The sequence below is a fragment of the Lachnellula hyalina genome (genome assembly GCF_007821495.1).
Source record: "Lachnellula hyalina strain CBS 185.66 chromosome Unknown contig00009, whole genome shotgun sequence".
NCBI classification, from domain to species: Eukaryota; Fungi; Ascomycota; class Leotiomycetes; order Helotiales; family Lachnaceae; genus Lachnellula; species Lachnellula hyalina.
In genome coordinates this window covers 95,304-122,323 of record NW_022157123.1, presented here as the reverse complement: position 1 = coordinate 122,323, position 27,020 = coordinate 95,304, and the positions used below count along the sequence as shown (strand labels likewise).

Sequence of the window (27,020 nt, the reverse complement as noted above, 5' to 3'; positions counted from 1 at the left end):
ACATCTATAATCTGTATGGTTTAGTCTCGACCATTCCTCTCTGCTTCGCTTTTTCATAACTGCTCCTCCCATCTACCCATACTCCCGTGCATCAAGTAGAGGCCCCATAAATCTCACCCACAAGCAAGCGAGCAAGTGCTCAGCACACTCGAACCTCTTTATATTCAATACAACAACCTCCTGTGCAACCACCCCTCCCGTCCAAGCCTCACCACTTCCACTTCCACAGCAAAACCGCTCCCACCACATCTGCAAACTATTACCAGGACTTAAATCAAACTATACGATGAATCCCAAACCATCCCAAAATTATTTCAAGAGAGAGAGAGAGAGTTTTATTTGGGATGATCTCTTGTATCTGATCTATCTTGCTGGAAGCAACAATACGTTACTCAAGCTACCTACTCACCTCCCTCCCTACCTAGTCAAGCCAGCGAGAAAATCATAACCCAATGCCCTGCCCCCCGACCTCATTTCCAACCCACACCCTCCTCCCCCTTTGTCTTCCTACTCCTCCTCCCGCTCTCCTCATCCCTCCTCCTCCCCCTCTCATACAACTCCCTCACCCGCGCATCGCTCGCCCCGCCATTCCACACCGCACGGCTATAGATGCCCGCTTTCCGGCCCCCGGGCCACCGCCCCTTGCGCACTTTGCGCTTGCGGTGGAAGTACGTGCACGAGATGTAGAAGCCGTGTATGTGCCCGGGGATCACGCCGGCGATGAAGAGTAGCGTGTTGATTAGGCAGTCTGTGTTGGGACCGGCGATCTGGGGGTTGTTAAAGAAGAAAAGGAGAGGGAGGGGGGGAGATTGACCAGCATTACTGAGAGCGGCGGAACTGGGGCGGTTAGTGATAGTGATAGTGGGAGGGATGGAATGTTTGGGGGCAGGGAGGCCGGGGTGAGACGTACAGAACATGTTGATGAAGCAGATCGTGAGTCGTTCTAGCATCTTGCTGAAGAATATTTTCGTAATGCTCGATCTGTTTTGATTTCGAGATTCATATGGTTCGGCTTTTTGCTTAAAGGACAGTTAAAGTTACATAAGAAGTAAAGAAGAATTAAAGCGCATCAGCCACAATTATATCGGAAATCCAGGCCTTGTTCCTGTTATTGTGGCAGGTAACCCTGTTCTGTACCGAACTTCGTCTGATGACGCTGCATTGCAGATTTTAGGGGTTTCGGCGTGCATACCTAGCCTAGGCTAGAGCGAAGAGGCTGTGCGAGCGTTATGACTAGGAAGGTTGAAAGACAAAACAGAATGCGAATGGAAGAGAAAGAAGACAAGAAATAGTGTTTCTTGGTGTAAAGGGATCTTGGATGCTGAGTTCAGAATCGTCTTTCATCGACTGCTTGTCCACTCCACTACTTGTGAAATTCAACCGAAAAGTAATTGCGTGAACACGGCTCTAGCCCCCAAACAAGAAAATCTGGAGTTAGAGTCCTCGCAAAAACTATTTCATCTGCCCATAATGATTCTCTAGATATTAAGTATCTCGGTTGTTGAGTCTTTCTTCGCCATGTACCTAGATAAGTAAGGTAAGTGTAAGATATCTCACTGCTTAGTAATATTCTGTACAACCCCAGAAGTCCATGCCTTTCCGTTCCCGGTAAAGCGTCATGCACCCCGCTCCAAGCTCCAACGCCAACGCCATCCCCCCCCCCCTAGGTATCGGTTGTCCGTTTGTCGCCAGCATTAATTGTCTTTTCTAACAAAAAATGTATTTCAATTCCGAACTTTAACACCAAAATGTCAGCATACTGTGCACCGTGTCAAAGGCCCTTCAAGGGTCAGAGAGAGCTAGATCAGCATATACGAGATTGCTCGGTACACAAGCAACCTACTACGAGACCTTCCCAGCAGGAAACTCCGATCAAGCCATATACAACAAAAAAGGCAGCCTACTGTGGACCGTGTGGAAGGCCGTTCAAGGAACAGCGATATCTAGATCAGCATATACAAACATCTTCGGCACACAGGAAACCTTCCCCTTCTGAAGTCAAACCGGCAAAGCCACATCCTCTTACAGCGACTGAACGCAAACGCGCACAGCCGCCAAATGCAATTGCTCCTGGTTCCGGCGCTCCTCAGATAACGATACCTTCCACCAAGAGCGTTCCTCAAAATGTTGATTCGCGCTGGTCAGTTACTCCTGGATCTGAATCCAGGGCGGTGCTCGATGCATTATCGGCACATTGCCATTCGCCTAGGGAACTCGAAGAGAACAACTTTATCGTCAAACCGTACGATCCTCTAGATTGTGTCAATTTACGGAAATGCAAACGGTGTAAAAGTAAGTTGTTCCCAATGATTTTAGTGGAGCTAAATTAGTATAGGTGCAGAATCGAAAGCCAATGGTCGAGAATGTATCTTCCATTCAGCCAAACGAAACAAATGGGTACGTTTTTGCATTCGAATTTTATGCGTAGAAGCTCACTGTTCAAACACCTGCAGAACCAAAACAGGCCATACAAATGTTGCAATTCAAAGAACAGAGGCTGTCTGACCCTACCAACACACGATTTCCAACTGTCTCTTCGCGCGATTAAACACATAGACTACCGGAAAACACCAGCTCCTTCTGCGGTGGCGAAGTTTCGTGCAGTGGTACTCGACTGTGAAATGGCAGGGGTTGCTAGCGGTGCGGGTGAAGTGATTATGCTCTATGTTACCGAATACGTTACTAGCGCAGTACTTCTCAACCGATATGTGAACCCGAGTGAGAAGATAACCCAAATGCGGTCTTCTATACATGGTATATCCAAATCCACGCTCAATAATGCTATTTCGCAAGGACAGACGTTGTCTGGTTGGGAGGGAGCTCGATCAGAGCTGTGGAAATATATTGACGACAAAACTATCCTTGTTGGCCATGCATTGGAGAACGATTTGGATGGTTTGAGGATGATCCATCCACGTGTGGTAGATTCTGGGATCTTGTCGAGAAAGGAAGTTGGCGTTCATTTTCTTGGGGGGAGTTTGGCAGCACTTTGCTCTGAACTTCTCAATGTTGAAATCAGGAAGAATAAGGGGGCCACCCACGACTGTTTGGAAGATGTTCTAGCCACGCGAGAGGTTGTGTTATTCTGTACGCAAAACAAGGAAGCGTTTCGTAGTTGGGGTGAAGCTAAGAAAAGCGAAGCCATGCGCTTGAAAAAAGAACGGGACATTGCGCGGAAAGAGCAGGAAAGTAAGAAAGCTGAGGCAGACAAAGCGAAGGCCCAGGAAACAAGCTACGACGAGGACGATGAAATTTTGCATTGGTCAGATATCGCAGAGGATATGGGATGGCCACATCCTGATACTGGATATGACCCTTGGTCAGACTAGCTTTGAGGATAATAGGGGGTTTGTTTCTATATGAATTGTTGGTAGAAGGTGGAGAGATGCGAGGGGAGAGAGGAAGAGAGGGACAAGCCTGATGACTAATCCGCCCGGCGCGACCTCCAGGGGGCTAGTTTACAACTAGCACTTTCTACAATTTTAAGTATATCCTTGATTTAAGCTTTGTCCAATATGTTGTACTCGATTGTAAGCATTCATGTATCATTGTTAACGTTTCCAAGAAGATCCAAGAACATACTACATATGACCCTGTCCACGTGACAGCGCGAACCCCTTCAATAAACAACTCGTCCACAACCTTTGACCTCCCCGATCCATCAACCTGCAGCAACATTTTCCCAAAATAACACGCGAGAAGGAGACTGATCCATTTACCCAGGCTCGTTATGTCGAACTTGGGAAAACGCAACGCAGGCTTCATCGACCTCACTAGCGACGATGAGAACCCCACACCCCACCGCAAACAAGCGCGTGCATCGATCAACCAGCCTTCGGGCTCTCAACCTCGTTCAAGTCAGTCTTTGAATGGACGTGGGTCCTGGGCCGATCCTGATGAAGAGGATGAAGTTCTTGACCTTAGTCAAGATGCTGATGAAGGATCCGGATGGACCTGTGTTGGAGCTATCGATGGCAAGATTGTTGGAGTCCGGTACTACAATGGTTATGCGACGCCTGGAGAGCAAGTAATGATCAGGAGAGAGCCGTCAAACCCCTATGATTCGAATGCCATCCGAGTGAACAACGTTCATGACACTCAAATCGGCCATTTACCCCGAAACATTGCCTCCAAACTTGCACCATACATGGTCAGTTATTCCATCTTGTCTATTGTTTATACTAACACGTGATATAGGACTCTAGGACGATTGTTATGGAAGGCGTCATCGCAGGAGAGAAGGCAACATTTGATTGCCCAATCCTCTTAAAGGTCTTCGGGCCAGCTGAGCCCATTGCAAGAGCACAGTTGGAGGCTCGGATGAAGGCTGACAAAGTGCCTCTCAAAAAACGAAACATTGCCGCTCCTAAAAAGCCTGTTCAATATCAACCACCCCCAAAGAAGCAGACTGGTTATTCTGGCAGCTCACAACCATCAAACAGTCAAACAAGCAGCCAGCCCATGAGCCAGCCCGAACCTCCTATTGAGCTCAGTATTCGAGATTTGGCGGACAACAGTGAGCGTTTCAACCCTCGAGAAGCTGCGAAGATTGTTGAGGCCTGGGGAGCTGGTGAAAGTGCTCTTGCAAAAATGCCCAGGGCTAACCAGCCCATCGGCTTGAAGTCCATCCTTCTTCCGTATCAAAGACAAGGTCTGGCTTGGATGCTAGAGAAGGAGAACCCCGTCCTTCCTGCAGTAAGTTAAATACCCCATCTGTACTCGTGAACCTATTCAAGATATCCATGCTGACTACCTAACTCTTAAAGGTTGGTTCAAAAGACATCGTTCAACTCTGGAAGAGAGTAGATAAAAATAATTTCCAAAACATTGCTACCAACTACAAGACTCCCATCGCGCCTACTTTATCCAGGGGTGGTATTCTTGCAGACGACATGGGACTTGGAAAAACTCTTCAAGTTATTAGCACCATCCTTGAGGGTGGCCCAGGAACTACTTTGATCGTAGCGCCTGTAGGCGTGATGAGTAATTGGTCTTCGCAGATTGAGAGGCACGTCAAGAAAGAGAATGCATTGAAGGTCTTGATGTATCATGGTAAGCAACCCAAATTTCCTTCTTATTTTAAGGCTTCTATTCCAAGGGTATCTCAAAAACTCCAAAATGTACCTTCTGTCTCATTTTTGATTTCCTAAGCCTTTATCAACTGATACTAACCTCGCCTTCTCTACAGGCAGTAGTCGCAAGCGCCTGACACAGCAGGAATTTGCAGAATACGATGTTGTTGTCACAAGTTACGGGTTAGTAGGTTCTGAGTGTATGCCCAAGGGATCCAAATCGTCTCCAGTCAAAACCCCAACGAAAGATGGATTGTTCTCCATAAACTGGCGTCGAGTCGTCCTTGATGAAGGCCATCAAATCCGAAATGCTGCTACTAGATATGCTGTTGCAACTACTAATCTCTTGGCAACATCAAAATGGATCCTCACAGGTACTCCGATTGTCAACACCATCAAGGATCTTCACTCCATGATCAAGTACATGGGGATCACCGGAGGTTTAGAACGCATGGAGCTTTTCAACTCGATTCTCACTCGCCCTCTGGCTGCTGAAGATCCGAATGCAGAACTCATCTTACAGTCTTTTATGAGAACCATGTGCCTACGACGAAGGAAGGACATGGCATTCGTCGACCTGAAGTTGCCCGAGAAGTCAGAGTATGTCCATCATATTGCCTTCCGCAATGACGAGAGAGAGAAATACGAAGCTATCGAGTAAGTCTCTTCTCCAAGAGCAGAGGCATCACTGACAGTTCGTAGATCTGAGGCAAAGGGCATGGTGAAGATATTCAACGAACAGCCCTACAAGAAAGGACTGAATGTCTATCGCCATTTGCTTGAGATCCTACTTCGGCTCCGCCAGGTATGCAATCATTGGAAGCTCTGCGAAAAGCGAGTTACCGACTTGATGGCCTTTTTGGAAAGTGACGGAGCCGTAGCGCTCACCAAAGAGAACCGCGCTGCCCTCCAAGCAGTTCTACAACTCAGTATCGACAGCCAGGAGGAATGTTCTATCTGTCTCGAGGACTTGCACAATCCAGTCATCACAGCGTGCAAGCATGCGTTCGGTCAAGAATGTATTGAGCGTACTATCGAGCTCCAGCACAAGTGTCCAATGTGTCGTGCTGAATTGGTAGACAAAGACTGCCTCGTGCACGCTGCAGTTGAAGAGAAAGTCGCGGAAGATCCAGAGATCGATGTCAACACCAAGAGCAGCAAAACCGAGGCATTGATGAGTATCCTGACCGCCAGTCGTCGGGACTCGAAATCGAAAGTCGTCATTTTCTCCCAATGGACCAGCTTCCTAAACATCATCCAGCATCAACTCAACGAGGCTAACATGAAGTTCGCCCGCATCGACGGGACTATGCCTGCTCACGTACGTGATGCTGGTATGTCCGCTCTCGAGAACGATCCCAATTGCCGTATCCTGCTTGCCAGTTTGTCCGCCTGCAGCGTCGGTCTCAACCTCGTCGCCGCAGACACCGTCATCCTCGCAGACTCCTGGTGGGCTCCTGCCATCGAAGACCAGGCTGTCGATCGTGTGCATAGATTGGGCCAGACCCGTCCTTGCACTGTATGGAGATTGGTCATGGAAGATAGTATCGAGGAGCGGGTGCTGGCGATCCAGGCTGAGAAGCGGAAGCTGGTTGGCAAGGCGTTCCAGGAGAAGGCCAAGGGTGGCAAGGCCAAGACTACCGGGATGAGTGATATCATGAAGCTGCTGGCCTGAGCTGCTTGTCTTGTTGCGGTCTCCAAGAGGTCCCGATATTCGCTGGAGAAAAGTACGATATTAGCGGCGTGGAACTTCATAGCTTGTACTATCAAGAGGGGTGTGTAAATCTTCGGCGGTTGCACTTGTATTCCTGCACCGAACTTTTTCTATATTGTACGAATACTTTTTAGAACCATAGATAGTGCGCGGGCGCCTTGATTTTCCTATCTCAAGGGGATGAATATATGGGAATTGTAACAATATGGATCACTTTTTACAACTACAGCCCACGTTCCGTTTCTCATTTTCGTCTTCATTTATCGCTTTAACGGGAGCGGGGCTAGGGATGCCGCAAGATTTCGATTTATAAACCACATAAGCGTCGGTGGGTTCGCCAGCAGTGACTTTAAAGATGCGATCGAAGCCAAGATATCACCGTGAGGATATATGGCTGGCGTTATCTTTATATTAGCTGAGCGTCGAGTGGCCATGGTCTCTGATATGAGAAAGAATGGCAAGTGTCTGCTGACATCCCATCATACTTAGATATCCGATCTCTAATATCATTTTAGCATTTATAGTCAAGTTCTCAATACCCGTCTCATCCTACCCCGTTCCCCGTCCTCAGCCTCTCATTTATTCTTCTCCTCTCTCCTTCAACATAGGCCGTACATAGCAAGTTCAGGACATAAGTCACAGCGAAACTCCCTCTCTTTCCCGGATCTTCAATCAACCCATCCAATCCAATCGATTGATTAACAAAACCTAGGTACGGGTATAAGAGGGAGGTCAGGATTCGAAGTATGGGGCGGTGGCGATGCATATGCTGGGAATAGAATATACTTCGTAGGACCTACTCATACATACAGACTTACTATTACGGTATCATGGCCGTTGTTGGGTTAAAAAGTTTATAAGCCATGGCATGGCTAGCCAAATTAACAAACTGAATAATTCAGAGTATCTAATCGGTCGGTCAGTCAGTCAGTCAGTCAGTCAGCCATCAGTTAGTTGAGATACAATCTGTGTGTAGCTAACTAAGTGAAGGGTAACCCCTCAACCGACTGACTGAAAGGAAAAGAAAGGCTCAACTAAAGAATCGACTTATCAGTCGCTGACTGAATGTAATCTATTCCCAACACTAGCAAAAAGAAGCAGGAAGCAAGGAAGCAAGACATCTCATGCCCTGCCTTGCCCTGCCTTGCCTTGCCCTACATTACACGACCCGATATTTCCCGGCCCCAAAAGAAATTCCCCACCACGTCCAAGACAGGACAGGTTCTTGCTTGCTCAAGCCTCGCACTATATGGGTCTCGGAAATTTGTAACATAGCAAGCACGTCGCATGAGGGAAAAAAAAAAATTGAGCCTCTCCGTATAGTAATATTAATCTCGGACTTTTCGGATCAGGTAAAGGGGGTTTTCGATCTTCAGGGGCTTGGATTTCTTTCTTTCTTTCTTGGGGTTAGCGTGCATGTGATGTGATGCGTGGTGTCAGGAGGTGCTGAGTCAGATGAGATGGATGTATTTTTAGGGGCCGGGGTCATGAGAACAGTCGAGGTCAGGAGGACATAAGACAAGGGCATACATAGTTACGAAGGAAGTATTTCTGATGATTACAAGGTTGAGAATTCTGTAATTCTGTAACTCTCTAATATAGTTACTATCCTGTGTGAGAAGCAGAACTCAAGGCTTGTACTGTAGCATTTCCAGCTACCTAATAAATATCCCTTTCTCAGGGACGTATGGTTACAATCCAACGCGCCGTTCCTATGCAGATGCAGTTTTTACAAAGCCTATGTTTCCCTAAACGCCCCAATTAAATTCAATGTTCCCCTATGCTATGCCTGAGACCCGAGCGCTTCGGAGTCCCTTGCTTTCTATGTTTTTATTCTGAACGCCTTTCGCTATGCTGATGCCGATGCTAATGCCGATGCTAATGCCATTGCTGATTATGTGATGCCGTATGTCGAAGAAAGGTGGTGGTGGTATTATGATACAAGATTTCGTTATTTAGAGATTTGGGTATGATGACGTGGTTTTGATGCATGGAATTCGAATCGTAAGGAGCTCCCTAGAGTTGAGGGCCTTCTGTCGTTGGTGGTGTATAAAGTCTGTAAGTGGTGTCGTTTGGTGAGGTAGTATGCGTGATGTCGTTGAGGAACCATCCCTAGGGGTGTCACAAAGAGCTTGTCCCGGGGTGCTCAATCCATGGGAAGTGTACCGGAGGGCTGGTGCCACCCTGAGTTTCTTGCCAGCAGAGACCTCATTCCCGAACTGTAGCCGAGTTCGGCTGTTATGCTACGATCATGTTTCCCACGCAGAGGACTTTCTCCATTGGCGGAGAGACGTGCTTGGGTTCCGACATGGATGGTTCAAGTTCTAACCCTTCGCTCTTGCTGCGCTTACGTTCTTTGGCGGCCTGCTTCTGAGCATGCTTCTTGTTGTCCTTGCGTTGACGGGCGGTAATGCGAGACTTTGGGTTTGATGCTGGTGGATTCTTTGTATATAGAGCATCCTGCAAGCTTTGGGAGGAGCTTTGTGGTGCCTGGTATGTGTGACTGGCGTCTTTAATGACTTTTCCAGTCTTCTTTCGGTTATTGTTGAGGATAATCTTCGGCCGTGGACATGGATTGGCCGGATTGACGGAGGGAGATCGACTAGAAACTTCAGATGCACTATCTTCCGGCCTGAACTCGTCATCTCCATCAGATGCAATAACCGAGTCGTTGTCCTTCGTCAGGTCATGAGCTACTCTGAGTGGTGTAGGTTGGTAAATCTGCGTTGAGACACAGTTTGCCTTTTCGGCATCCGGTTGGGTAAGCTCGATGGTTGGGATGAGATTCAACTCTAGCTTGGTCTCCTCCTGTTGGTTCCTTCTCTTTGGTAACGCCTTCACAGCTCTATCCTTAGGACGATTCTGTCGCTTATTGGGACCATCGCTGTCGTCGCTTTCACCATCGCTGTCTCGTTGGATGCTAATGGAACCATCGGAATTTGAGGGTGAAAAGCTACCGGGTGTTGAGGGATAGCTGCTATACTGGAATTCCATCAAGTAGCTAACTGCATTATTGACGTTTCCGTGGTTCTCGATGAGGGCGCTCTTGATGACTTCTTCGTTGGCCAAGTCTGGCATGGCAGCCATAACATTTTTGATCATCCAATCCTGAATTTTGACTGTGTTTCTTGTGGCTTGGGTAGAATTTCCTTCTCCAAAGACAAAATTTGGGATATGTGGAAGACCAGTAAAGGGACCGTTGATATTCCGGACGGAGGAGTAGTGTTCATAATTCTGGACAAGTTAGTCAGATGCAAACTGAAGGAAGGGTATTATACTTACATGTAAAGCAATATAAGCTCTTGGTCTCTCTACATCGTCGTGGCTAGCCTTAATCATAAAGTTGGAGGCAGAGTGCGAGTAGATGACCACGTCGGTGTTGTAGGCTCGTGCAAAACCAATAACTTCGCAATTGTCTCCGTATGTACCATTTTTCTGCATTCGGTCGAGATGAGATACGAAATTTGCGTTGATTTGTGCAGTTGATGGCATGGCAGAAATTGGGGTCGGAGCAACGTTCTTTCGCTTTGGGTTTCTGCGATAACCTCCCCCATTGTTGACTGGAACGAAGTTGATGTATTGTTCGGGGTGATCTCGCATTTCCTTGACAACTCTCACCCGGATCTCCCTGTGATGGGATTCGTCGCCGTAAATTTGGTCGGAAAGGGCATTGAAGAGACAATTACCTAGAGAGAAGTCAGTCCACGTTGCAATAATTATGCAGCGTTGGAAAAAGGGTTGTGGTTCGGGGGGGTGGTTCGTGAACTTACCATCTCCCCTGATCGCGGTGGCCATGAGGCCGTGAGCCTGAAGAGCTGGGAACTCGTCGCTGAAAGCCATGATAGGCAACGTCGAGTTGTAGTATATTTTTAGGTTGCTGTGCACGAAGAGAGCACAGCTGGGAAGAAGAAGAGCAGAAGTGCCAGTTCTAAAGCGGTGGTCGTGGTTGTGGTTGTGGTTTGGACTGAATAGCGAGTCAGTCCTATTGTTGCTAGGTATTATTGCTATCCTGACTGAGTGAAGGACAGACACCGACACCTCTGACGCGATCTTGCGGGTAGAGCTAAGCGAAGGACCGGGGTGCTGGGTGGACCCCCGAACCTCGTGCACATGCTGATAACAACTGTTATCGGAGGAGCTGCATTTGGGTCTAATCCCTTTGAGGAAAGGCCACCGAAGCCACCGAAGCCACTGAAACCACTTGGCTGTGGCTGTGGCTGTGCTTCTGCAAGCGGACTGGAGCTCGAGAGTGTAGTGTGTTGCGAGGAGGAGAGGAGAGTGAGTGGAGTGTCGCGAGTAGGAAGGGGAGTGAATGTAATCGTGGGAAGTAGGAGATAAAAATGTCAAGTACGTACTTTACAGGCAGGTACGAATTTGAGTATTTTTACCCGATTTTTATCGTACGGTGTGCGGTTTGTCAGTTTGTGGAATTGAGGAAGGTCGAGGACTTTGGATACGCCCTTTGGTTGTCGTGGTGGTGGTGTGTCGAAAGTCGAGCAATTCAAAAGTCAAAAGTGGGGATGAATATGTATAAGAAGAGACAAGTTCCCAAAAAGTGCGGACAAGATTTTGATTTTTCAAGCGAGCCAAAGGTCAGTTATAGTGAACATTAGCTGCGGTCCTCCCGTCACTAACTACCCCCCGTTCATGCTAGGAAACATCTAATCATTATTCATTATTCTATTCTCAAGCAATAATGCCAAATGTCGTAGTAGTTGGGTAAGTTCGGTCCCAGCATCTGGTGTAACATGCACTGATCTGTATTGTATAATAGTGCTGGGGTTTCCGGTCTCACAACCGCCCTTCTCCTGTCCAAAAAACCCGGGTATAATGTAACAATTGTTGCAAAGCACATGCCAGGTGATTATGATATCGAATACACATCCCCATGGGCCGGCGCCAACTTCCTTCCGTAGGAACCTCTGATCCTTCTCTCATGTCGAATGGATGCTGACCTGGCAGCTCTAGGATGTCTGATAAAGCCTCCTGCAAGTGGGAGAAGAACACTTGGCCGGAGCTTGCTCGTCTTGCTAAAGATGTTCCGGAGGCTGGCATACATTTTCAGGGTAAATACTTGTTCATCTTCACAAAATCTTGCTATACTCCTTTGTTTCAGGCCACTAAGTACACAGTACTAGAAGAACTGTTTCCTGTAGTTCTCTTGTACATTGCTATTCAAAATCTCTAGTCTGAGAGTTTCTACTTCGGGGTCTTCTTCCACTTCAATTCAGCTTTTATCCACCATGCCCCAAGTTTGGCTTCTTTTCATTGACCTGTTTCTCATTTATTCAGAGAATCAAAGGATATAGAAGATCTCATATTCTTTTTTTTTTTACTTTGGAGCTTTGCTGCATTTCCGCTTCGCTCTTTCCTCGAATCATACTCCCGGTTACTTCCATGCAGCCCACACCATCTCTCACTTCCCTACCATCCACCACGTCACTAACACTAACATCCCCAGACACACTCGTCCTCAACCGACTCAAGGATGCCACCACCGCAACGGGCCAATGGCTCTCCGAACTAACCTCCCCAGACCCGTGGTTCAAAAACACCCTCCCCGACTTCCGCATCATCCCTACCTCGGCCCTCCCACCCACCGCAGACTCCGCAACAGCCTTCACATCCGTCTGCATAAACACCGCGCTCTACCTCCCCTACCTCACCTCCCAATGCCTGCGCAACGGTTGCACCGTATCGCGATCCATCCTCGCGCACATCGCCGACGCCTCGCTCCTCCATTCCTCGGGCAAGAAAGCCGATGTAGTGGTAAACTGCACCGGTCTCTCAGCCTCCAAGCTCGGTGGCGTAATGGATAAATCCGTCATTCCTGCACGCGGCCAGATCGTCGTCGTTCGCAATGAAGCGCCGCATATGTTGACGATATCTGGGACTGATGATGGGGACGAGGAGGTCTGTTATATCATGCAGCGTGCGGCCGGGGGAGGCACTATTCTGGGTGGCACGTATCAGAAGGGGAATTGGGAGAGTCAACCTGATCCGAGTACGGCGTTGAGGATCATGAAGAGGGCTGTGGAGTTGTGTCCGGAGCTGACGGGAGGGAAGGGCGTGGAGGCTTTGAGTGTAGTGAGACATGGAGTCGGGTTGAGGCCGTATAGAGAAGAGGGGGTGAGGGTCGAGAAGGAAATGGTAGGCGGCGTTTGGGTGGTGCATAATTATGGACATGGTGGTTCGGGGTATCAGGCTTCGTATGGGACTGCGGAGGGGGCGGTTGAGTTGGTTGATGAGGTTGTGGGTGTCAAGGCCAAGTTGTGATGTTTCCAATGATCTGTATTTTGTGGATTATTATGAGGGTATGAACGCTTTACGTTTGATGACATTCAAGGTAATTAATAAATGGTCCGCGAACTGCAGTACACACAGAAACCACGCCAGAACATATCCTTTTTCATGGAGCACTGTCCCCGTGACAAATTGTAGAAACATTTGTCGCCTGAACGACGCCCCAACTAGACTTCGGCAATGGCACATATCAAAAGTAGCTCCTCACGGTCCAACGCGCGATCTTGAAGCTCCCTGATAATATGATGACAGCTAGGTTCCTCACTAGTAGGTCGAGCTGGCCCTGGAAAATCCAAAGAAAGTGAGACCCTGAGCTTTCAAAGACCCATTCCTCAACGCCGATTGGCACCAGGATTGCTTTCCTGATCCCTCATCACAAGGGCCCTGTATAAGACAGACCTGAAGCCATTCGATATAGAGTCTCTATGGGCCATACGTAGGCCTGCGTATGAATGACTGTTCCATAACATTTCCGGACCAGTTATAGACTACCAGGTAAGTTTGAACAGGTTCCGACCGATCAGAAGATAGGGGGAGACGAGGAAATCATTGCAACAGAACCCCCCCCCCCCAGAAAACATGGGCAATCTAGCCCATTACACTTTGATATTCGTCTTTTCACACCTCATGAGACAATATCGAAAATACGCTGAGGCACCTAATGGCAAAATTCTAGGAAGTGTCACGTTCAACCGCTTGTCGTTCAAGAGCAGTCCGCCCATATAAAGGTTTACCGGTGTAGTACATTGATATCGCTCGGTACCTTACAATAGTGTTATATCCATGTAAGTGAGATTGACTTCAGCATCACACCTCTAGTTATACTCATTTGAGCTTAGTAATGTTTCTAACAAAATCAATGATAAACAATGACTGCCTTCAGAAGGCATTGTCACGAGGCACAGGGCCACGTATTTGTGTTAGGCAACGAGATTCTCGGCGTTCCAACAGGCTTGACGAGCACGTAGTTTGCAAACAACGGCAGAAAGTCGACGAATAATGATAGAATTTGATGTCGGGAAAGCTAGGAAGAGAGGAACAACTGTATTAATGAATGTTGTCGAGGCTCGATATTGAGCTTATCCATACGCAGCCTAGCCTCTTGAGCCCCTGCAGCCATGAAATTCAAGGCGATCTTTAAAGTTACGTAGTAGCGTCTGTCTTGCAACAAAGGGACACAACTCAACTCAACTCAACTCAACTCAACTCAACTCAACTCAACTCTTCACAGTTCCTGATATCCTCCCTCGAGGACCTGCATCTCACCCTCCCCACTCATCCATATATCCCGAATCGTACTCACTTCTAAACGACGTTGCGCACCTCAATCACTCACCATGGACTTCTCAGACGCTTTGTAAGTTCAGTCCAGCCTGCCAGCGCAAGCGCGACGAGATGCTATCTGCCATTGCGCGCTCTGCCCAGCCATGATCTGTTGCTAACAACTTGTTCGCCCTAGCCGGATCGTCAACTTGGGTGTGGGAGCTTTGATGATCTTCAGCGGGATTTGGCACATCCACCCATTCGAACTGTAGGTTCTTTGCGACAGAAAGGAGACTTGCGGAACTTTTCGCTGACAGTATCGAAGTGGGAAATTAATGGTTGGCATATACGTAATTCTGTTCGGAGCATCAACTGCTTTGCTTGGTCAGTTTGGAAATGATGCTGGGAGTGTTGGAGACTCGATATTAATACAGCTGCAGAATTTCAAATTCCCCCACAACTATCGAGATATGCCTCCTTCCTCTTCTCCTTCCTCGGGCGAGGAATTTGTATGTGGACGCCCTGTTCCAAACTGTGGACTGGATAATTAATATCATGTAGTCTACCTCTTCGTCGGTTCAGTCCTCTTCGACGAGCATATCACGAACGATATTTTCGGGAGCGTCATTGCTCTTGTCGGTATTGCCTATATCGCTCTCGAGTTCGTCCCATCGATCGAACCCCCTCAAAACATGAGGTATGCGCGCAGACACCGATACCCTCTCCCGACTTAGACACTTGTCTATACACCAAGAATCACCATGGCTAACGAAGTTCTCAAAACTACAGGGAAGCAGACGGTGGATGGGGCGCAGAGCAAATCTAAACGACTTAGCTCCCAACGAACCCCATGAGACTCCTTACTCCACTGAATACCTCACCCTATGTCCCCAGAGTTCCCTCAGAATAACGCGAGTCTGGATTTCACGAACCTTGACTGAATATCTACGCGCTTTTCCTACGTATATGCTGGGTTGGAAGGGAAGGGAAGAAAGCATGGATACGGTGTCCTGGACGTATGCCACGATAGATTGGTCGGGTCAGGCTCTCCTTTCCAAGCACACCTTGTACAATACACGCATTTGTGTTTCAACCTGATTTCTAGAAATCCGAATGATGATGCCAAAAATATACAAATTATTTTGCCCTGAAACACCCGGATTTCGAATACCAGAAATTCAATACTCCTGTTGAAAAATCCTTCCGTGCAAACCAGTGCTGCCGATTATGCTTCTAGGATCAGGAATTTGTCGGATATCAAGTGATATTGCATGCGTTTATATGAGATCTTGCTCCTGCTCCTCGCTCCTTGCTCCCACGTGATTTAACCCAGCCAGAAATAGCAAAAAGCACCTAATAAACAATAGACAAACCTCCGCCATACAATCTCAAACCAACCCTCTCATCTTTCCGTGTAAAACACCCCGATTTCTTCAATCGCCGGCCGACCTGCTTATCAGAAATTCAAGCCAGCCCCTTCGTGGCAGTTTTAAGCTAGTAGTGGGCCTTGCTTCTACGATACGCAGCGTTTTTTTGATATATATTTTGAAACCTAAGGATAACGTGGGATTATTAGTAGTCAAAAGAACTGAGCGAGTGTCTCTTTGGGCACAAATCACTTCATCCCTCCCAACCATCAATTTCCTCATCTTTCCTTCCAGAACGAACGAGCACGAGCACAAGGAAATCAAAGCGAGCTGGGGTGTCCTATAGGATATAGATAGCTCATACTGGCTCTTCGCTATGATAGGTATTATGCCATTAAGACAAGCAGAGGCAGTATATCGTGTCTTGTGTCTTGTGTCTTGTGGCATTTCCGGCCAAACTAGATTAATGAGTACGTATATCTGGTTGAGAAAAATGCGGATTCTTACAGTATCTACCGTAACGCCCGCTGTATATTGGTCTCTAGAAGTCCCGCCTGTTTCGTTCGTGCCATTTATGTACTGTACTGTATGTCCTGCTAGGCGACAAGATCATCTTGCTTGCTATCGAAAGACTTACAGGCTGTTTTTCTGATACCTCCGTACGTAGTATTATTAAATGATAACTATATGTATAGTGCTGGCACACAAGTCTATTATCTAATAGGCAGCTGTTTCTCCTTTGTGGAATTAAAAGGTCACGTGGAGAATGATCTAGATCTGAAAAATATGTTACTTTTCAAAAAACTCCTAAATATCTTATCCGAGTGACCTGGAAGATGATGGAATATAAAGATACTTTCCTTCACATCTCAATCCTACGCTAGGAAAACCCGCCACGAGCTTGCATAGTTTTCTATAGCATAAGTTAATCCCACCTATTTCAGAAGGAACTAGCTCGATCGCAGGCCCAGTCTAAAGTTTTTGCACTTTGCCTTGAATTTAACCTACTCTACTAAATGACTCTACGTATAGAATTATCTCAGGTATGTAGAGGAATTGTACATGTTGATCAATAGAACCTATCAGAGATACCTGGAGACACCTGTGGGATCCTACAAGTTGGAGCCAGAGTGTACATTTGATCATAGGAGGAAAAAGATATAGGCACGTGTTGGCTTCAACTATAGATGGAAGAGGGGGGTATTTATAGAGTAGCTTGGAGAACCCATCCTTTGGAAACATGACTTCTTGCGGGTTCTTAACTAGGCGATATCATAACAATCTACCTATAGTTCCAAGGTGGCAATAACACATTAGAATTCCATGAGCATTGTGAGCTTGATTTAATATCTCGGCTTGCTGCTAAATATACACACTTGCAAGGTTCTAGCTTCTGAAGCAGGAGAAGTAGGAATTTAAATGAAAATCTTATTCGCCCAGCCAACCAGCTGCTGATTCAATTTTCATGCCAGCTTGTAAGAAAGAGCGTTCTAAAGACTGCAACAACGATCACAATCAAGGCTGGCAGCGATTTATAAGACTCGTTCTACAACGAACTTCCTGTCTTTTAGATAGGGATTCACCAGTACTCGCAAGCACCAGCAAATTAAGATACAAGAATCAGACATTGGATTAAAAAAGCAAACGCCTGGCTTCCCGAGATCCACAGAGACAGAGACCTATTATGTTGGGATTGTAGATTTGTGGGTATGAAGGAAATAGTAGGCTGACAGTAAAAGTCAACGTGACAGCAATTGCATGTATTCCCTTTAAAAACAACCCGCCAAACGCTCCATAACCGCAATCAAACTAACTTTACGGATGCCAAACACTCGCAGACGTGATAGAACAGATAGGATAAATATCCCTCGTCTCCCAGAAATAATCTCCCCCCCCCCCCTAACTCTCGTCGCATTTATTTCTCAAACGCCGAGAAACTTGCGCAGAGGAAACGATTCACGTACTCAATACAGTCCAGTTCCCCGCCCCTCTTTCAAGAGTGAGGAGAGGAAATGAAATAAAATAACCTTCATCGAGTCAAAACAGTGAACTTATATATATATATATTCCGTGCGTTTACACCTCTAATCTACAGCCATCGAAAAGAACAACGTTCCCATAGTAGACTGAGGCTGGGAGTGATAATTTGAGAACCGCTAAGGGAGAAGGCACATACATATATCCTGCTATCCCTTCCAGGCTCTCCATCTATCCTCGAGACTGCATAAAATCCCTAGCTAACAATACGTAACATAATTATGACTAGCTGTCATATACAGCCAAAACGAATTGACAGCAAATCCCCCAATCAACGAATTTGCTTTCATTCACTTGCGAGTCGTAGTCCTGCATCTTCTCATCCAGCTCTTTTGTCAAGCTCAAAGCAGCCTGCTGCGCACGTTTTTTCTCCCGACATTCCACAACCTCCGTTCCAGCTTAAGCGGTGCAGTCTTCCTCTATTAAGAATAGGCATAAACAATAACCGCAATCTAAAACAGCACGCAGCCCGACTGGATTCGTTATATACACACAAAGAGAAATGTCACCCAAGGACGACTGAGCCAGAGAAATGTTGAAACAAAGAGGAGATGCTAGGTCAGAACTCGTATTCGCAGACGCTAGCTGGGCAAGCTGGAGGATCTAAACAATTCTTGTCTGTCAGCTTTGGATTATCATCTCGGTGTCTGCATGGAATACCTTAACCCCTAGTGCTGGGAACGGACTTCCTTCCATCGCACTCTTACACGCATACTTACAAGTTTCCCAAGCAAGCAATCAAGCAAATAGTACTTAACAGCCTCCCTTCCCTGTCCTATAAGGTAGTTTTAACAGTATTATATACACGTATGCATGCATGTATCTACTACATATAAATGTGAAGAACTTTCTTCATCCCATCCCCTTATCAACGAACGATAAAGAAAATTAAGATCGAAAGAGGTGGCATGGGATAAAGAGAGAGGATGAGGAAATTGTATCACATATAAGTTAAAGCTTGCTTGCTTGACCTAGACTAACTTCTAGGGCATGGATGGATATTTAAATGTATATGTACTGCATTATTCATACTCGTTATATTTTATACATACATACATTCCCCTGAACGTAGGTATGCACGCACGGCCCACACACCTGGAAAAGGAAAAGGGAATTCGATCGATCGATTGTTGCCATCCGATTTGCGCCGCTGACCCAAATCAACGCCCATTATATGCCCGCGCTAATACGCATTTTCAAATTCAAATTCAAAACCAACGCTTTCCGTCGCCCTGGTTGAGTTGCGCTGCGCTCACTCAACGCCATGATAGACTCTTTCTCACTCCGTATATATTCGCTTTGTCGTAATATTATCCCTTGGCAGATGTCACTCCCCAATCCCCAACTCCGCCAACTCCCTCTCCTTCGCCTTCAGCGCTTCCCTCATCCTCTCCGCTTCTCTCTGCAACATCTCCCTCCTCTCAACCTTGGCCCTATCGTTTTCACTCTGCGCACTGCTCGCGGGACTCGTCGCAAAACTACTCATAGCTGGACTGTTGACTGGCGGATACTGAACGGATATGCGGGATTCCGGATCAGGATACTCTGCGCTGCCTGGGTTGAGGATGGATTTTATGGAGGAGAGACGATTGGGTTCTGAAGGATTGATAGATGGTTGGGATTGGTGTTGTGGATCGATTTCGGTGGTGGAGAAGGAACGTTTTCGGGAGGGAGAGAGGAAGGGATTGGGTGATAGTGAAGGGCGAACTTGCGTGGGAGATGGGTAGGATGTCATCGGCGGTAATCTGTTATCGTTATTTAACGATTCAAGGTTTTCATGTGTGTAGCCTTGATTCGACGTTGATGCATAGGCAGTGAGGTCCGAGGATGGCATCTGTTGGCCATTTTTACTACGGATGGGGGTTGGTTGGGGAAGCTGATTTCGATGTTCCCGCATGAAGCCTAGATTTATTGAACCGTCAGGGTTGGTGCTTCCGCGGAGATCTGGGCTATCTGGGGATCTTCTGTCAGACTCAGGGGAACCCGCAGAATTTGCATCGATAAGAGATGCTTGAGTCCCTTGAACGGCTGGTACAACACGTTTCCGACGCTTTATAACCGACTTCTTCATTGTCACAGGACGGTGAACGCCGTGCAACTTATAATACAGCCCTGAAAATTTTAGCAACGGAAGAGCAAAGCCACATGTATACATACCACAAGCATTACATATCGTATGTCCGCTTTCATCCCTTCGCCATAACGGAGTAATTGTCGTTCCACAGTTTTGGCAGGCCACAACAACTGTTGTATTTTGCGCTTGTAAATTAAGAGCAGCTACATCGACAGGTGAAGGTGCGTCGATGGGCTGCTCGTCTTGTGGTTGGGCTGCACTGCTCGAGTGCCTGTCCTGAGACATTGTAAAATGCGCGCTTTTGGATACCCTATTGTTGAAAGCAGGGCAACCACTACAACCTTGAGCTCCGCCAGTACCATTGCACTTGCCTCCTCCTGGGCATGATCCTACAGTGGTTTGATCTGCTGCTACGTAGGTGGATCCTGCCGAGGCTTGATTGCTTGGTCCTGCTCTCGCGGGTGACCCTCTTGGTTCTGGAGATCGTTGGGCCGAGGGAGTGGCTAATATTGGTGGTGGTCGCTTTAGATTAGTCGGCCGGGAAGCATTGCGAGCTTTTAAGTAAAGTCCGCATGCATTGCAGATGGTAGCTCCTTGCGGAGATCTACGCCACAACGGTGTCCTGCTAGTTCCGCAATTACTGTTAAATGTTAGCAGACTTTCGGTGGGAAGCTAGAAGTATTTACCTGCAGACCTGTCCATTGGGAACAGCGTCTGATTGTGACGAGACAGGTGGGTAAGATTGAGAAAGTTCTCGTTCATGTCGTTCTAAAGAGTTTGACCGAGGTGTGACTTGGCGCAGCCGGTCCATGGAAGGACTTGACGAACCCGGACTATTAGTTTCGTTATTTGGTGATGGGCTATTGGAAGTACTATGCTCATTCTCGTCCCGTTTTGTTGTTCCTTGCGCATGTCCGATTAAGTGCTGAGCAAGCTCGATGTCCTCCTTGGATGGTTCTCTTGAAGGTAACGCAGACCGGACAGGAAAAGTTTCTTCCCTCCGCCGTTGCGGTGACACCCTATTATTCATACTGCCGAGTGGGTGATCCGACATAAAGCCAGTCACTGGATGTTGTTCAGCCACAACGCACATTAGCCTTGCTGCTGTGTAGGGATCGAAAAAGTGAGGATTGGCCTGGTGTTATTGAACATGCATTGGAAAGATTGTCGGTGGAGAGCTGATCCCGAGGAAATGTCTTGAAGCAAAAGATGTCGAAGTGTAGTAAGCGATGCCAGGGAAGCGCAACACAGTTGGCAGGTATAAGCCCAATGCCAGTGGAAAGAGTTCACAGAAGGTCTAGAAAGCTTTCGTAGGTTGTCTCCACTACGCTGATGTAAGACACAATCTAGGTGTCGATTATGCGCAGAAAGGGCGTACTGTCCAGTGAGAAGCCACGAGTATGTAATATAGCCCCGCGTAAGCCAGTCGTGATACACGAGGTTGCTCCTAGGTAAAATCAAATCGATCTTGAATTGGAAGATATAGTAGGGTATGAGGTGATAGTGGCGGGAGAGCTGATCTTGTGAGATTTCGTGACCTTGTGGATGCCTAATATGGACAGACTGAAAGGCGATTTAATGCTTAAAAGCAACGGACATAAGTAACGGAGTTATTTAATGTTGGTATGCAGTGGCGGGTGAGATCAGATAAGACAAGACAAGACAAGACCAGATGATGCTAGTGTATCTTCAACCAGGTACAAAGCTCGTAGCTTGGCGCTGATGAAGTAGCGTTGTAAAAGCGAACCCTTGTTAAACACTGATACTGTACACACAACGGTATTTGGTAGACTTCCCTCGAGGTCTTAGATGTGAGGTGACGATGCGGTCTCACATAGTCAACCACCAAGGGTAGACGTTGATATGGAGACTGTCTCAGGTGATATCGAGTCCGTCCTACCAAGTACCAAGCAGGGTGCCTAGTTTCGTTCCTGGAGAGTGCAGTGCTGTAGTAATTCCCTGTGGTTTTCCGAAAAGCCAGAGAGGACAAAGAAGTAGGCGATATGACGCGATTCCGACGATCAGATCAGATCAGATGGGGCTGGTAACAGCTGATTTTCAGTCTCAGGACAATATGGCCCCTAGTCGAAACTCCAGGTTCTCTCCAGCTCTGTCTCTTGTCAGATCTTGACTGGATCGTAATCTGGTGATGGCGGGGTCAAAACGACGTTGCCTAGTGATAGTGAGACGCAGGGAGCAGAGCAAAGATGAGATGCTCGCCCCAACAAGCACGACAAGACGCTCAAAAGTAGATATGGTGGCGCGGGCGTCGCTGCCTTGAACGGCTGCTTATGCTTATGCAATATTGTTGAGTGAGATGAGGCGAGGATGGGTTCGGATGGGTGATATAAGGTGCGGCTCCGACTCGATGTCAACGTTTTCTTTCAAATGTCGGTATAGACAAGACATAAGCTGACTGATGGGCGCACAGGATAGTATGTAGGGTTTGGACGGGGAAGTGCAGCCGGAACGTGAGCTGTTAGCAAGCGGGGCCTGGTACCAGTATAATGCAGGTCCCCACTCTTTTCATCCCGACCCGAGATCTGAGTGGATCGCTAAACAATCGAGATCTTCGCATTACAATTGCAAGCCCTGTGATTGGTGGAGAGGGCTACCAAACGTACGACCTTGGACCTGATTGGTTGCTACGGCCAGGATTTAAGCCCTTTGCAACCAATGTGATATCATTAGTGACATACCACCTGCAAGGGGGAAGGACATTTATGGCCATTATTTAAGAATTGAAGAAAACCATGCCTTCAAACAGAAAAGCCAAGGATGAAAATACCCTCAATTCGTCAAGAAACCATCACTTTAGACCAATATCTTACATTCGTTATCATGGTCGAGGTCTAGGTCTCCTGACTGCATGGGATCCACAGATAAACCCATCACTAATTGGATCTAACATTACCATGTCATATCTTGATCTGCAATCAAATATGGATTACTGTACAGTATTGTACCAAGCCAAGCCGAGACCAGTCGGCTCGGCTCGGCAATTTCTGGCTCGGCCTGGCTGTTTCCCGTGACGTCATCTCGGGTTCAGATTGCGAGGCTGGAAAGGATATATCTATCATCTTCCAGATCGCCTCCTTCGAATACCAGATTTGAAAGAAATGGCTCTTTGGCGGCACGATTTATGCAATTTATTGATCGCACTTTTACTTCAATGACTATTTGATCTTTATTCCGAAGTTCCGAGTCCGAACTGCTGACGTTAGCTAAAAGTCTTTCCAGCTAAACTCTTCTGTCCTCTTACCAGTGCTTTCTAGTTTGCTGTCATATAATGCAATGCGTTTGTTGTCAGATCCATTCATGAAACCTGGACTTCGAACTTCCAGTTGCCTGTTGACCTGAACAGATTCCCTGTCTCCCTTTCATACCCACCGTCAAGAGCCATACTCCCCCAGAGAACCCCTCTATATCCCAGCCAGCAGTTCTTTACGTGTCTACGTACGGAGTATACTCCGCATAATCATACCCACGTACGTATTACGTATGAACTCACGCAGGATTCAGAGCTTCACCAGCTGCATATCATATCTCCCAACCCGTATACGGATCACGGATTGAAAACCAACACCTCCTTCCTACCACGCAAGATTTCATATCCGCGCCAGTAGGCAATCCAGTCATCTCGATTCCCAATAGCAAGGCAGGCAGGTAGGTAGGTAAGGTTCAGATACGTATACGTACGTAGTCCCCTCACCCCTTTGATCAAGCAAACTCACAAAACTCACAAACAACCCAATTCTCCTAGTCCAGATCCCAGACCCCTTGTTGCATTTCGCACCCCCTCGCTTGTTAGTCCCTCTTATTCCGTACCCAAGGTAACTAGGTACCTAAGAAACATCATACCTTGGTAGCGAACATCGCTCGCTTGCCTGAAAGTTCCTGGTGGCGAACATCTTGGGGGTATTCGGCAAACAACGTTACTCCACTTCCACTTCAAGATACCAACGATATCCGTTGCATTTCGCACTTTTCTCGGGACTAGCTGGCCGCTATCCATCACTTATTCATTGCCTCTAAGTATACCTTAGGACAGGATACCTACATAAACTCGAAGAAGAAGGGCCAGGCGGAGTAGAGGCAAATTACAGAGTGGGCAGACTACAATTGTTCACGAATATTTACTATAGCACAACTTCACATGAGTAGGAGGTAACTGAGGTATTTCATGACCAGATTCATTTCATTATCTCGTGCTATAATGCCATCATGCACTCATAATCGTAAAGCTCGAAAAATAACAAGGCAAAAGGAAGAAAACAATAAAGACTTTTCCGAGGCCGGCCAGCCTCTCGCTCATCGCTGGCAGACTCTTTCTCTCCTCCGCAGATCCCAGATCATGCATACATCAATAAAAATGGCAAAATGACGAAAGGAAAACTCAAAATCATTAACACAGTATAGTGCCTCCATCGTAATATCCCCCCTCATACTCTAACAATATCCGCAAAATGTGCGTACATAAACATCCATGATATCCCGCCACGCGATATCGTTGGCATATCTCATAAATGCGACCTATCTGACTGTAATCGTTCTGCTGGTCGCACGTGTGTGACCCGCCGTGCTACCAGAAGACTTGCTGTTGCTCTTCTTGTGACGACTCACAGTCGCCCATCCCAAGGCAGCGTCCTCTTTCGGGAAACTAATGACGGGTTTTGGTTCCGGCGCCAGGACTTTGACAACGGAAGCAAACGTCTTACCGAACCTGACTTCTGTTGCATTTTCATTCTCCTCTTCGTCAAGGAGGGGGTTCGGAGTCGGTTGGACCCTGCGTTTGGCTTTCTTGGGTGTTTGCGGCGTTGGTGTTTTCGCGGCATAGAAGTCCTCGACTGGTGGGAGTCTTTGGGGAAGAAGCGGTGTAGGTTCAACCACTATTTTGATACCTTCGAATTCTTCAGCTATTGACATTTCTTCGTCTGCGAGGTCCTCTCTTCTCGATGAACCCTTCTTCTGTCCAGTAGCCCAATCAAAATCCTCTCTTGTGTTCTTGATATAATCGTAAGCCGGTTTGCCGGCCCACCTCCAGAAGCCCTCTTCTCTCATAGCGGTTTCTTTATCCTCTCGGAAGATGATGTTTATATCTTCTTTGACGGCTGCGACAAGCTTCGTAACCAAGTCTTTGCGAGCCTTGGAGCTGACGAGAGGGTTGACAACTTCTACGTTGAGACGGAAAAAGATCAGAGGATCGACGCCATCAAATAAGTCGGAACCCATGCCTCTGTTGGGTGTGTACTTTCTAGAACCGCCACCAAAGCTCGAATGGTTGATTGGAGTGTGGAATGTCTTGATGATCTTGCGTTGACGCGGGGTCATGTCGTACGGTGCTTTAACACTAAGCGAGTCGCTTTTCTTGGTCAACACGTCGAGGTCTTCATCTTCGGTAGCCTCTTCTTCGACACTCGAGTTGTTGTCAGGTAATAGAAGAGAATCTGACTTGGTATAGTTGTACGTTCCTTCCCAGGCTCCTTTGCTTTCATGGATCGTCGAGTGAATTGCTTCGCTGATGAAGTCCACCTCTTCTTGCGGAAATGCTTCGACGCTTCGCCGGTCCTTCGAGGTACCATTTCCGGATTTCTTCGCTTTCTTCCTCTCTTTCCTTGTGACCTTCTGCTCTATTGAAAATGTTTCCGAGCTTGTATCGGTGATTGTACTCGTGTTCGTTGTTATGTAGGAATCCCAAAAAGATTCCTTGCGCGCTTTGAGCTTTTTGAATGATGAGCTAGAAGCCTCGTCGAGCGCCGTTATCTGGCGGGTGATTCGCAGGATTTCTTTGTGCCGGTTGTGGTGCATTTCGTCAGAAGAATTGCATCTAGAGGTTGTTAGTGGATGAAGAGAAAAATCTGAAGCATCGGAGAACTGACCCGAAGCATTCGTGAGACTTGCCTGGAAAGGAAGTATGTTAGCTAGGAGCGCATCAAAAGCGGAAAGGAACAGGCCCCCGGGACTCTACCATTGAAGTGAAGTTGCTGGTGGAATCGATAGCAGGGTTCTACATGTTTTCCAATGCAAGATGTCTTTGCTCGACTATCTATACAATCATCAATAACCAAGCACATGTATATCGATGAAGAAGCTTACTATGGAGCGGAGTCTGGCACTACGGCGTATTAGTATTGTTATTTCCTGCAAAGAGCAAGAGCTGAAAAGATGGAACAGTCCTCGGCGGTGTCGACACAGCAAACAAGGGAGCAGACAAAAGGGATTGCTTACTATTCCACAATGGTGTTCTACACAATGTAGGTCAGCAAGCTTGTTAAAGACGAGGTTGCATAGGATGTTACTCACCAAGACCTGGGGAATCGTCCCAGCGGAAGAGATTTTTGCCCTTGTAAAGGCGGGTTTCGGGTGCAACGGTAGCCCAGTTCATGATGATGGTTGCTAAGCAATTGAGGGTTATTGATACAACAATCGCACTGGTTCTTCTCGATAGGGTGGACGGTGGAGAGGATTTGTAGGTGCAAATTGATTGTTTCCCAGTGTTTGGTATGTGAGACAGGCGATGCTATCAGGAAGTGGAAAGCTCGAGAACTCTTGGAGGTCGGTTGCTTGCTTCAATTGACTGTAGAAAGGTTAGGAAACCTCGAGAATATGGAAAGTCTTATTGTAGGTACGCACGAGTGGCAGAGGATCGATTGTCGAAGATTCCAAGCAATAACAAGAGTGGCAAGGTGTGTCGGTGTCCTTTGTTTTTTGCTGTTGGAGAATTGGAGGATGTTTTGTTGCTGTTCTCGCGTCATGGAAGAATTTATACCGTGTTGTGGTATTTCCTATTGTGGCATTGTACCGGCTCTCGGCTCCCCTTGCCCCCTATTGTTGACCACTCGAGAAGGAAAGAGTCCAACCACACGACATTCAACAATTCAATACGCAAATGTGCTTCTTCAAATTACAAGCCATAGCTATTCATCCAGGGACATTCAAATTTACCTATTTCAAATGAAAATAGACGTGGCCAACAACTTCCGTTTGCTTATTAGAGGACGTTTCACCGCTCCGAACGACAGCCAGGTCGCGGCTACCCACATGACATACCAAACACTTTATCTTGTCAACCAAGGACGCACATATCTCGAATAAAGATTCACATGGCAGTCAAACTGCCTATTACTGATGGTACGGCGTGTTAAATCTCGATTGCGAAGCTAACGACCTGCGATTAAAAAGACAGAAAG

At 47.1% G+C, this 27,020-nt stretch overlaps 7 protein-coding genes across 7 annotated transcripts; 4 read left to right on the top strand and 3 right to left on the bottom strand.

The window, feature by feature from the left end:
- Positions 1-470: 470 nt before the first annotated feature.
- LHYA1_G000683 (uncharacterized protein) lies at positions 471-917 on the bottom strand (the record flags this gene model as incomplete). The annotated part of the gene is made up of 3 exons (XM_031145674.1): positions 471-767; positions 815-837; positions 911-917. The coding sequence occupies 3 exons, from the start codon at positions 915-917 to the stop codon at positions 471-473; spliced, it is 327 nt and encodes a 108-aa protein (XP_031009021.1).
- An 831-nt stretch (positions 918-1,748) lies between these two features.
- rex3_0 (RNA exonuclease) lies at positions 1,749-3,329 on the top strand (the record flags this gene model as incomplete). Its single annotated transcript, XM_031145673.1, has 3 exons — positions 1,749-2,292; positions 2,336-2,397; positions 2,454-3,329. 3 exons carry the CDS (start codon positions 1,749-1,751, stop codon positions 3,327-3,329), a joined length of 1,482 nt encoding a protein of 493 aa, XP_031009020.1.
- A 401-nt stretch (positions 3,330-3,730) lies between these two features.
- On the top strand, positions 3,731-6,747 carry RAD5A_1 (DNA repair protein RAD5A; the record flags this gene model as incomplete). The annotated part of the gene is made up of 5 exons (XM_031145672.1): positions 3,731-4,150; positions 4,198-4,695; positions 4,767-5,052; positions 5,189-5,729; positions 5,775-6,747. 5 exons carry the CDS (start codon positions 3,731-3,733, stop codon positions 6,745-6,747), a joined length of 2,718 nt encoding a protein of 905 aa, XP_031009023.1.
- A 4,735-nt stretch (positions 6,748-11,482) lies between these two features.
- On the top strand, positions 11,483-13,062 carry OXDA_0 (D-amino-acid oxidase; the record flags this gene model as incomplete). The annotated part of the gene is made up of 4 exons (XM_031145671.1): positions 11,483-11,505; positions 11,561-11,698; positions 11,755-11,852; positions 12,248-13,062. The coding sequence occupies 4 exons, from the start codon at positions 11,483-11,485 to the stop codon at positions 13,060-13,062; spliced, it is 1,074 nt and encodes a 357-aa protein (XP_031009022.1).
- Positions 13,063-14,426: 1,364 nt separating this feature from the next.
- Positions 14,427-15,178, top strand: tvp15 (Golgi apparatus membrane protein; the record flags this gene model as incomplete). Its single annotated transcript, XM_031145670.1, has 6 exons — positions 14,427-14,446; positions 14,549-14,620; positions 14,678-14,736; positions 14,793-14,861; positions 14,914-15,049; positions 15,142-15,178. 6 exons carry the CDS (start codon positions 14,427-14,429, stop codon positions 15,176-15,178), a joined length of 393 nt encoding a protein of 130 aa, XP_031008970.1.
- A 3,905-nt stretch (positions 15,179-19,083) lies between these two features.
- Positions 19,084-20,923, bottom strand: SREP (GATA factor; the record flags this gene model as incomplete). The annotated part of the gene is made up of 3 exons (XM_031145669.1): positions 19,084-19,868; positions 19,914-20,470; positions 20,517-20,923. The coding sequence occupies 3 exons, from the start codon at positions 20,921-20,923 to the stop codon at positions 19,084-19,086; spliced, it is 1,749 nt and encodes a 582-aa protein (XP_031008976.1).
- Positions 20,924-24,363: 3,440 nt separating this feature from the next.
- Positions 24,364-26,215, bottom strand: LHYA1_G000677 (uncharacterized protein; the record flags this gene model as incomplete). Its single annotated transcript, XM_031145668.1, has 6 exons — positions 24,364-25,657; positions 25,710-25,731; positions 25,799-25,876; positions 25,927-25,945; positions 26,059-26,075; positions 26,134-26,215. 6 exons carry the CDS (start codon positions 26,213-26,215, stop codon positions 24,364-24,366), a joined length of 1,512 nt encoding a protein of 503 aa, XP_031008967.1.
- Positions 26,216-27,020: the final 805 nt, after the last annotated feature.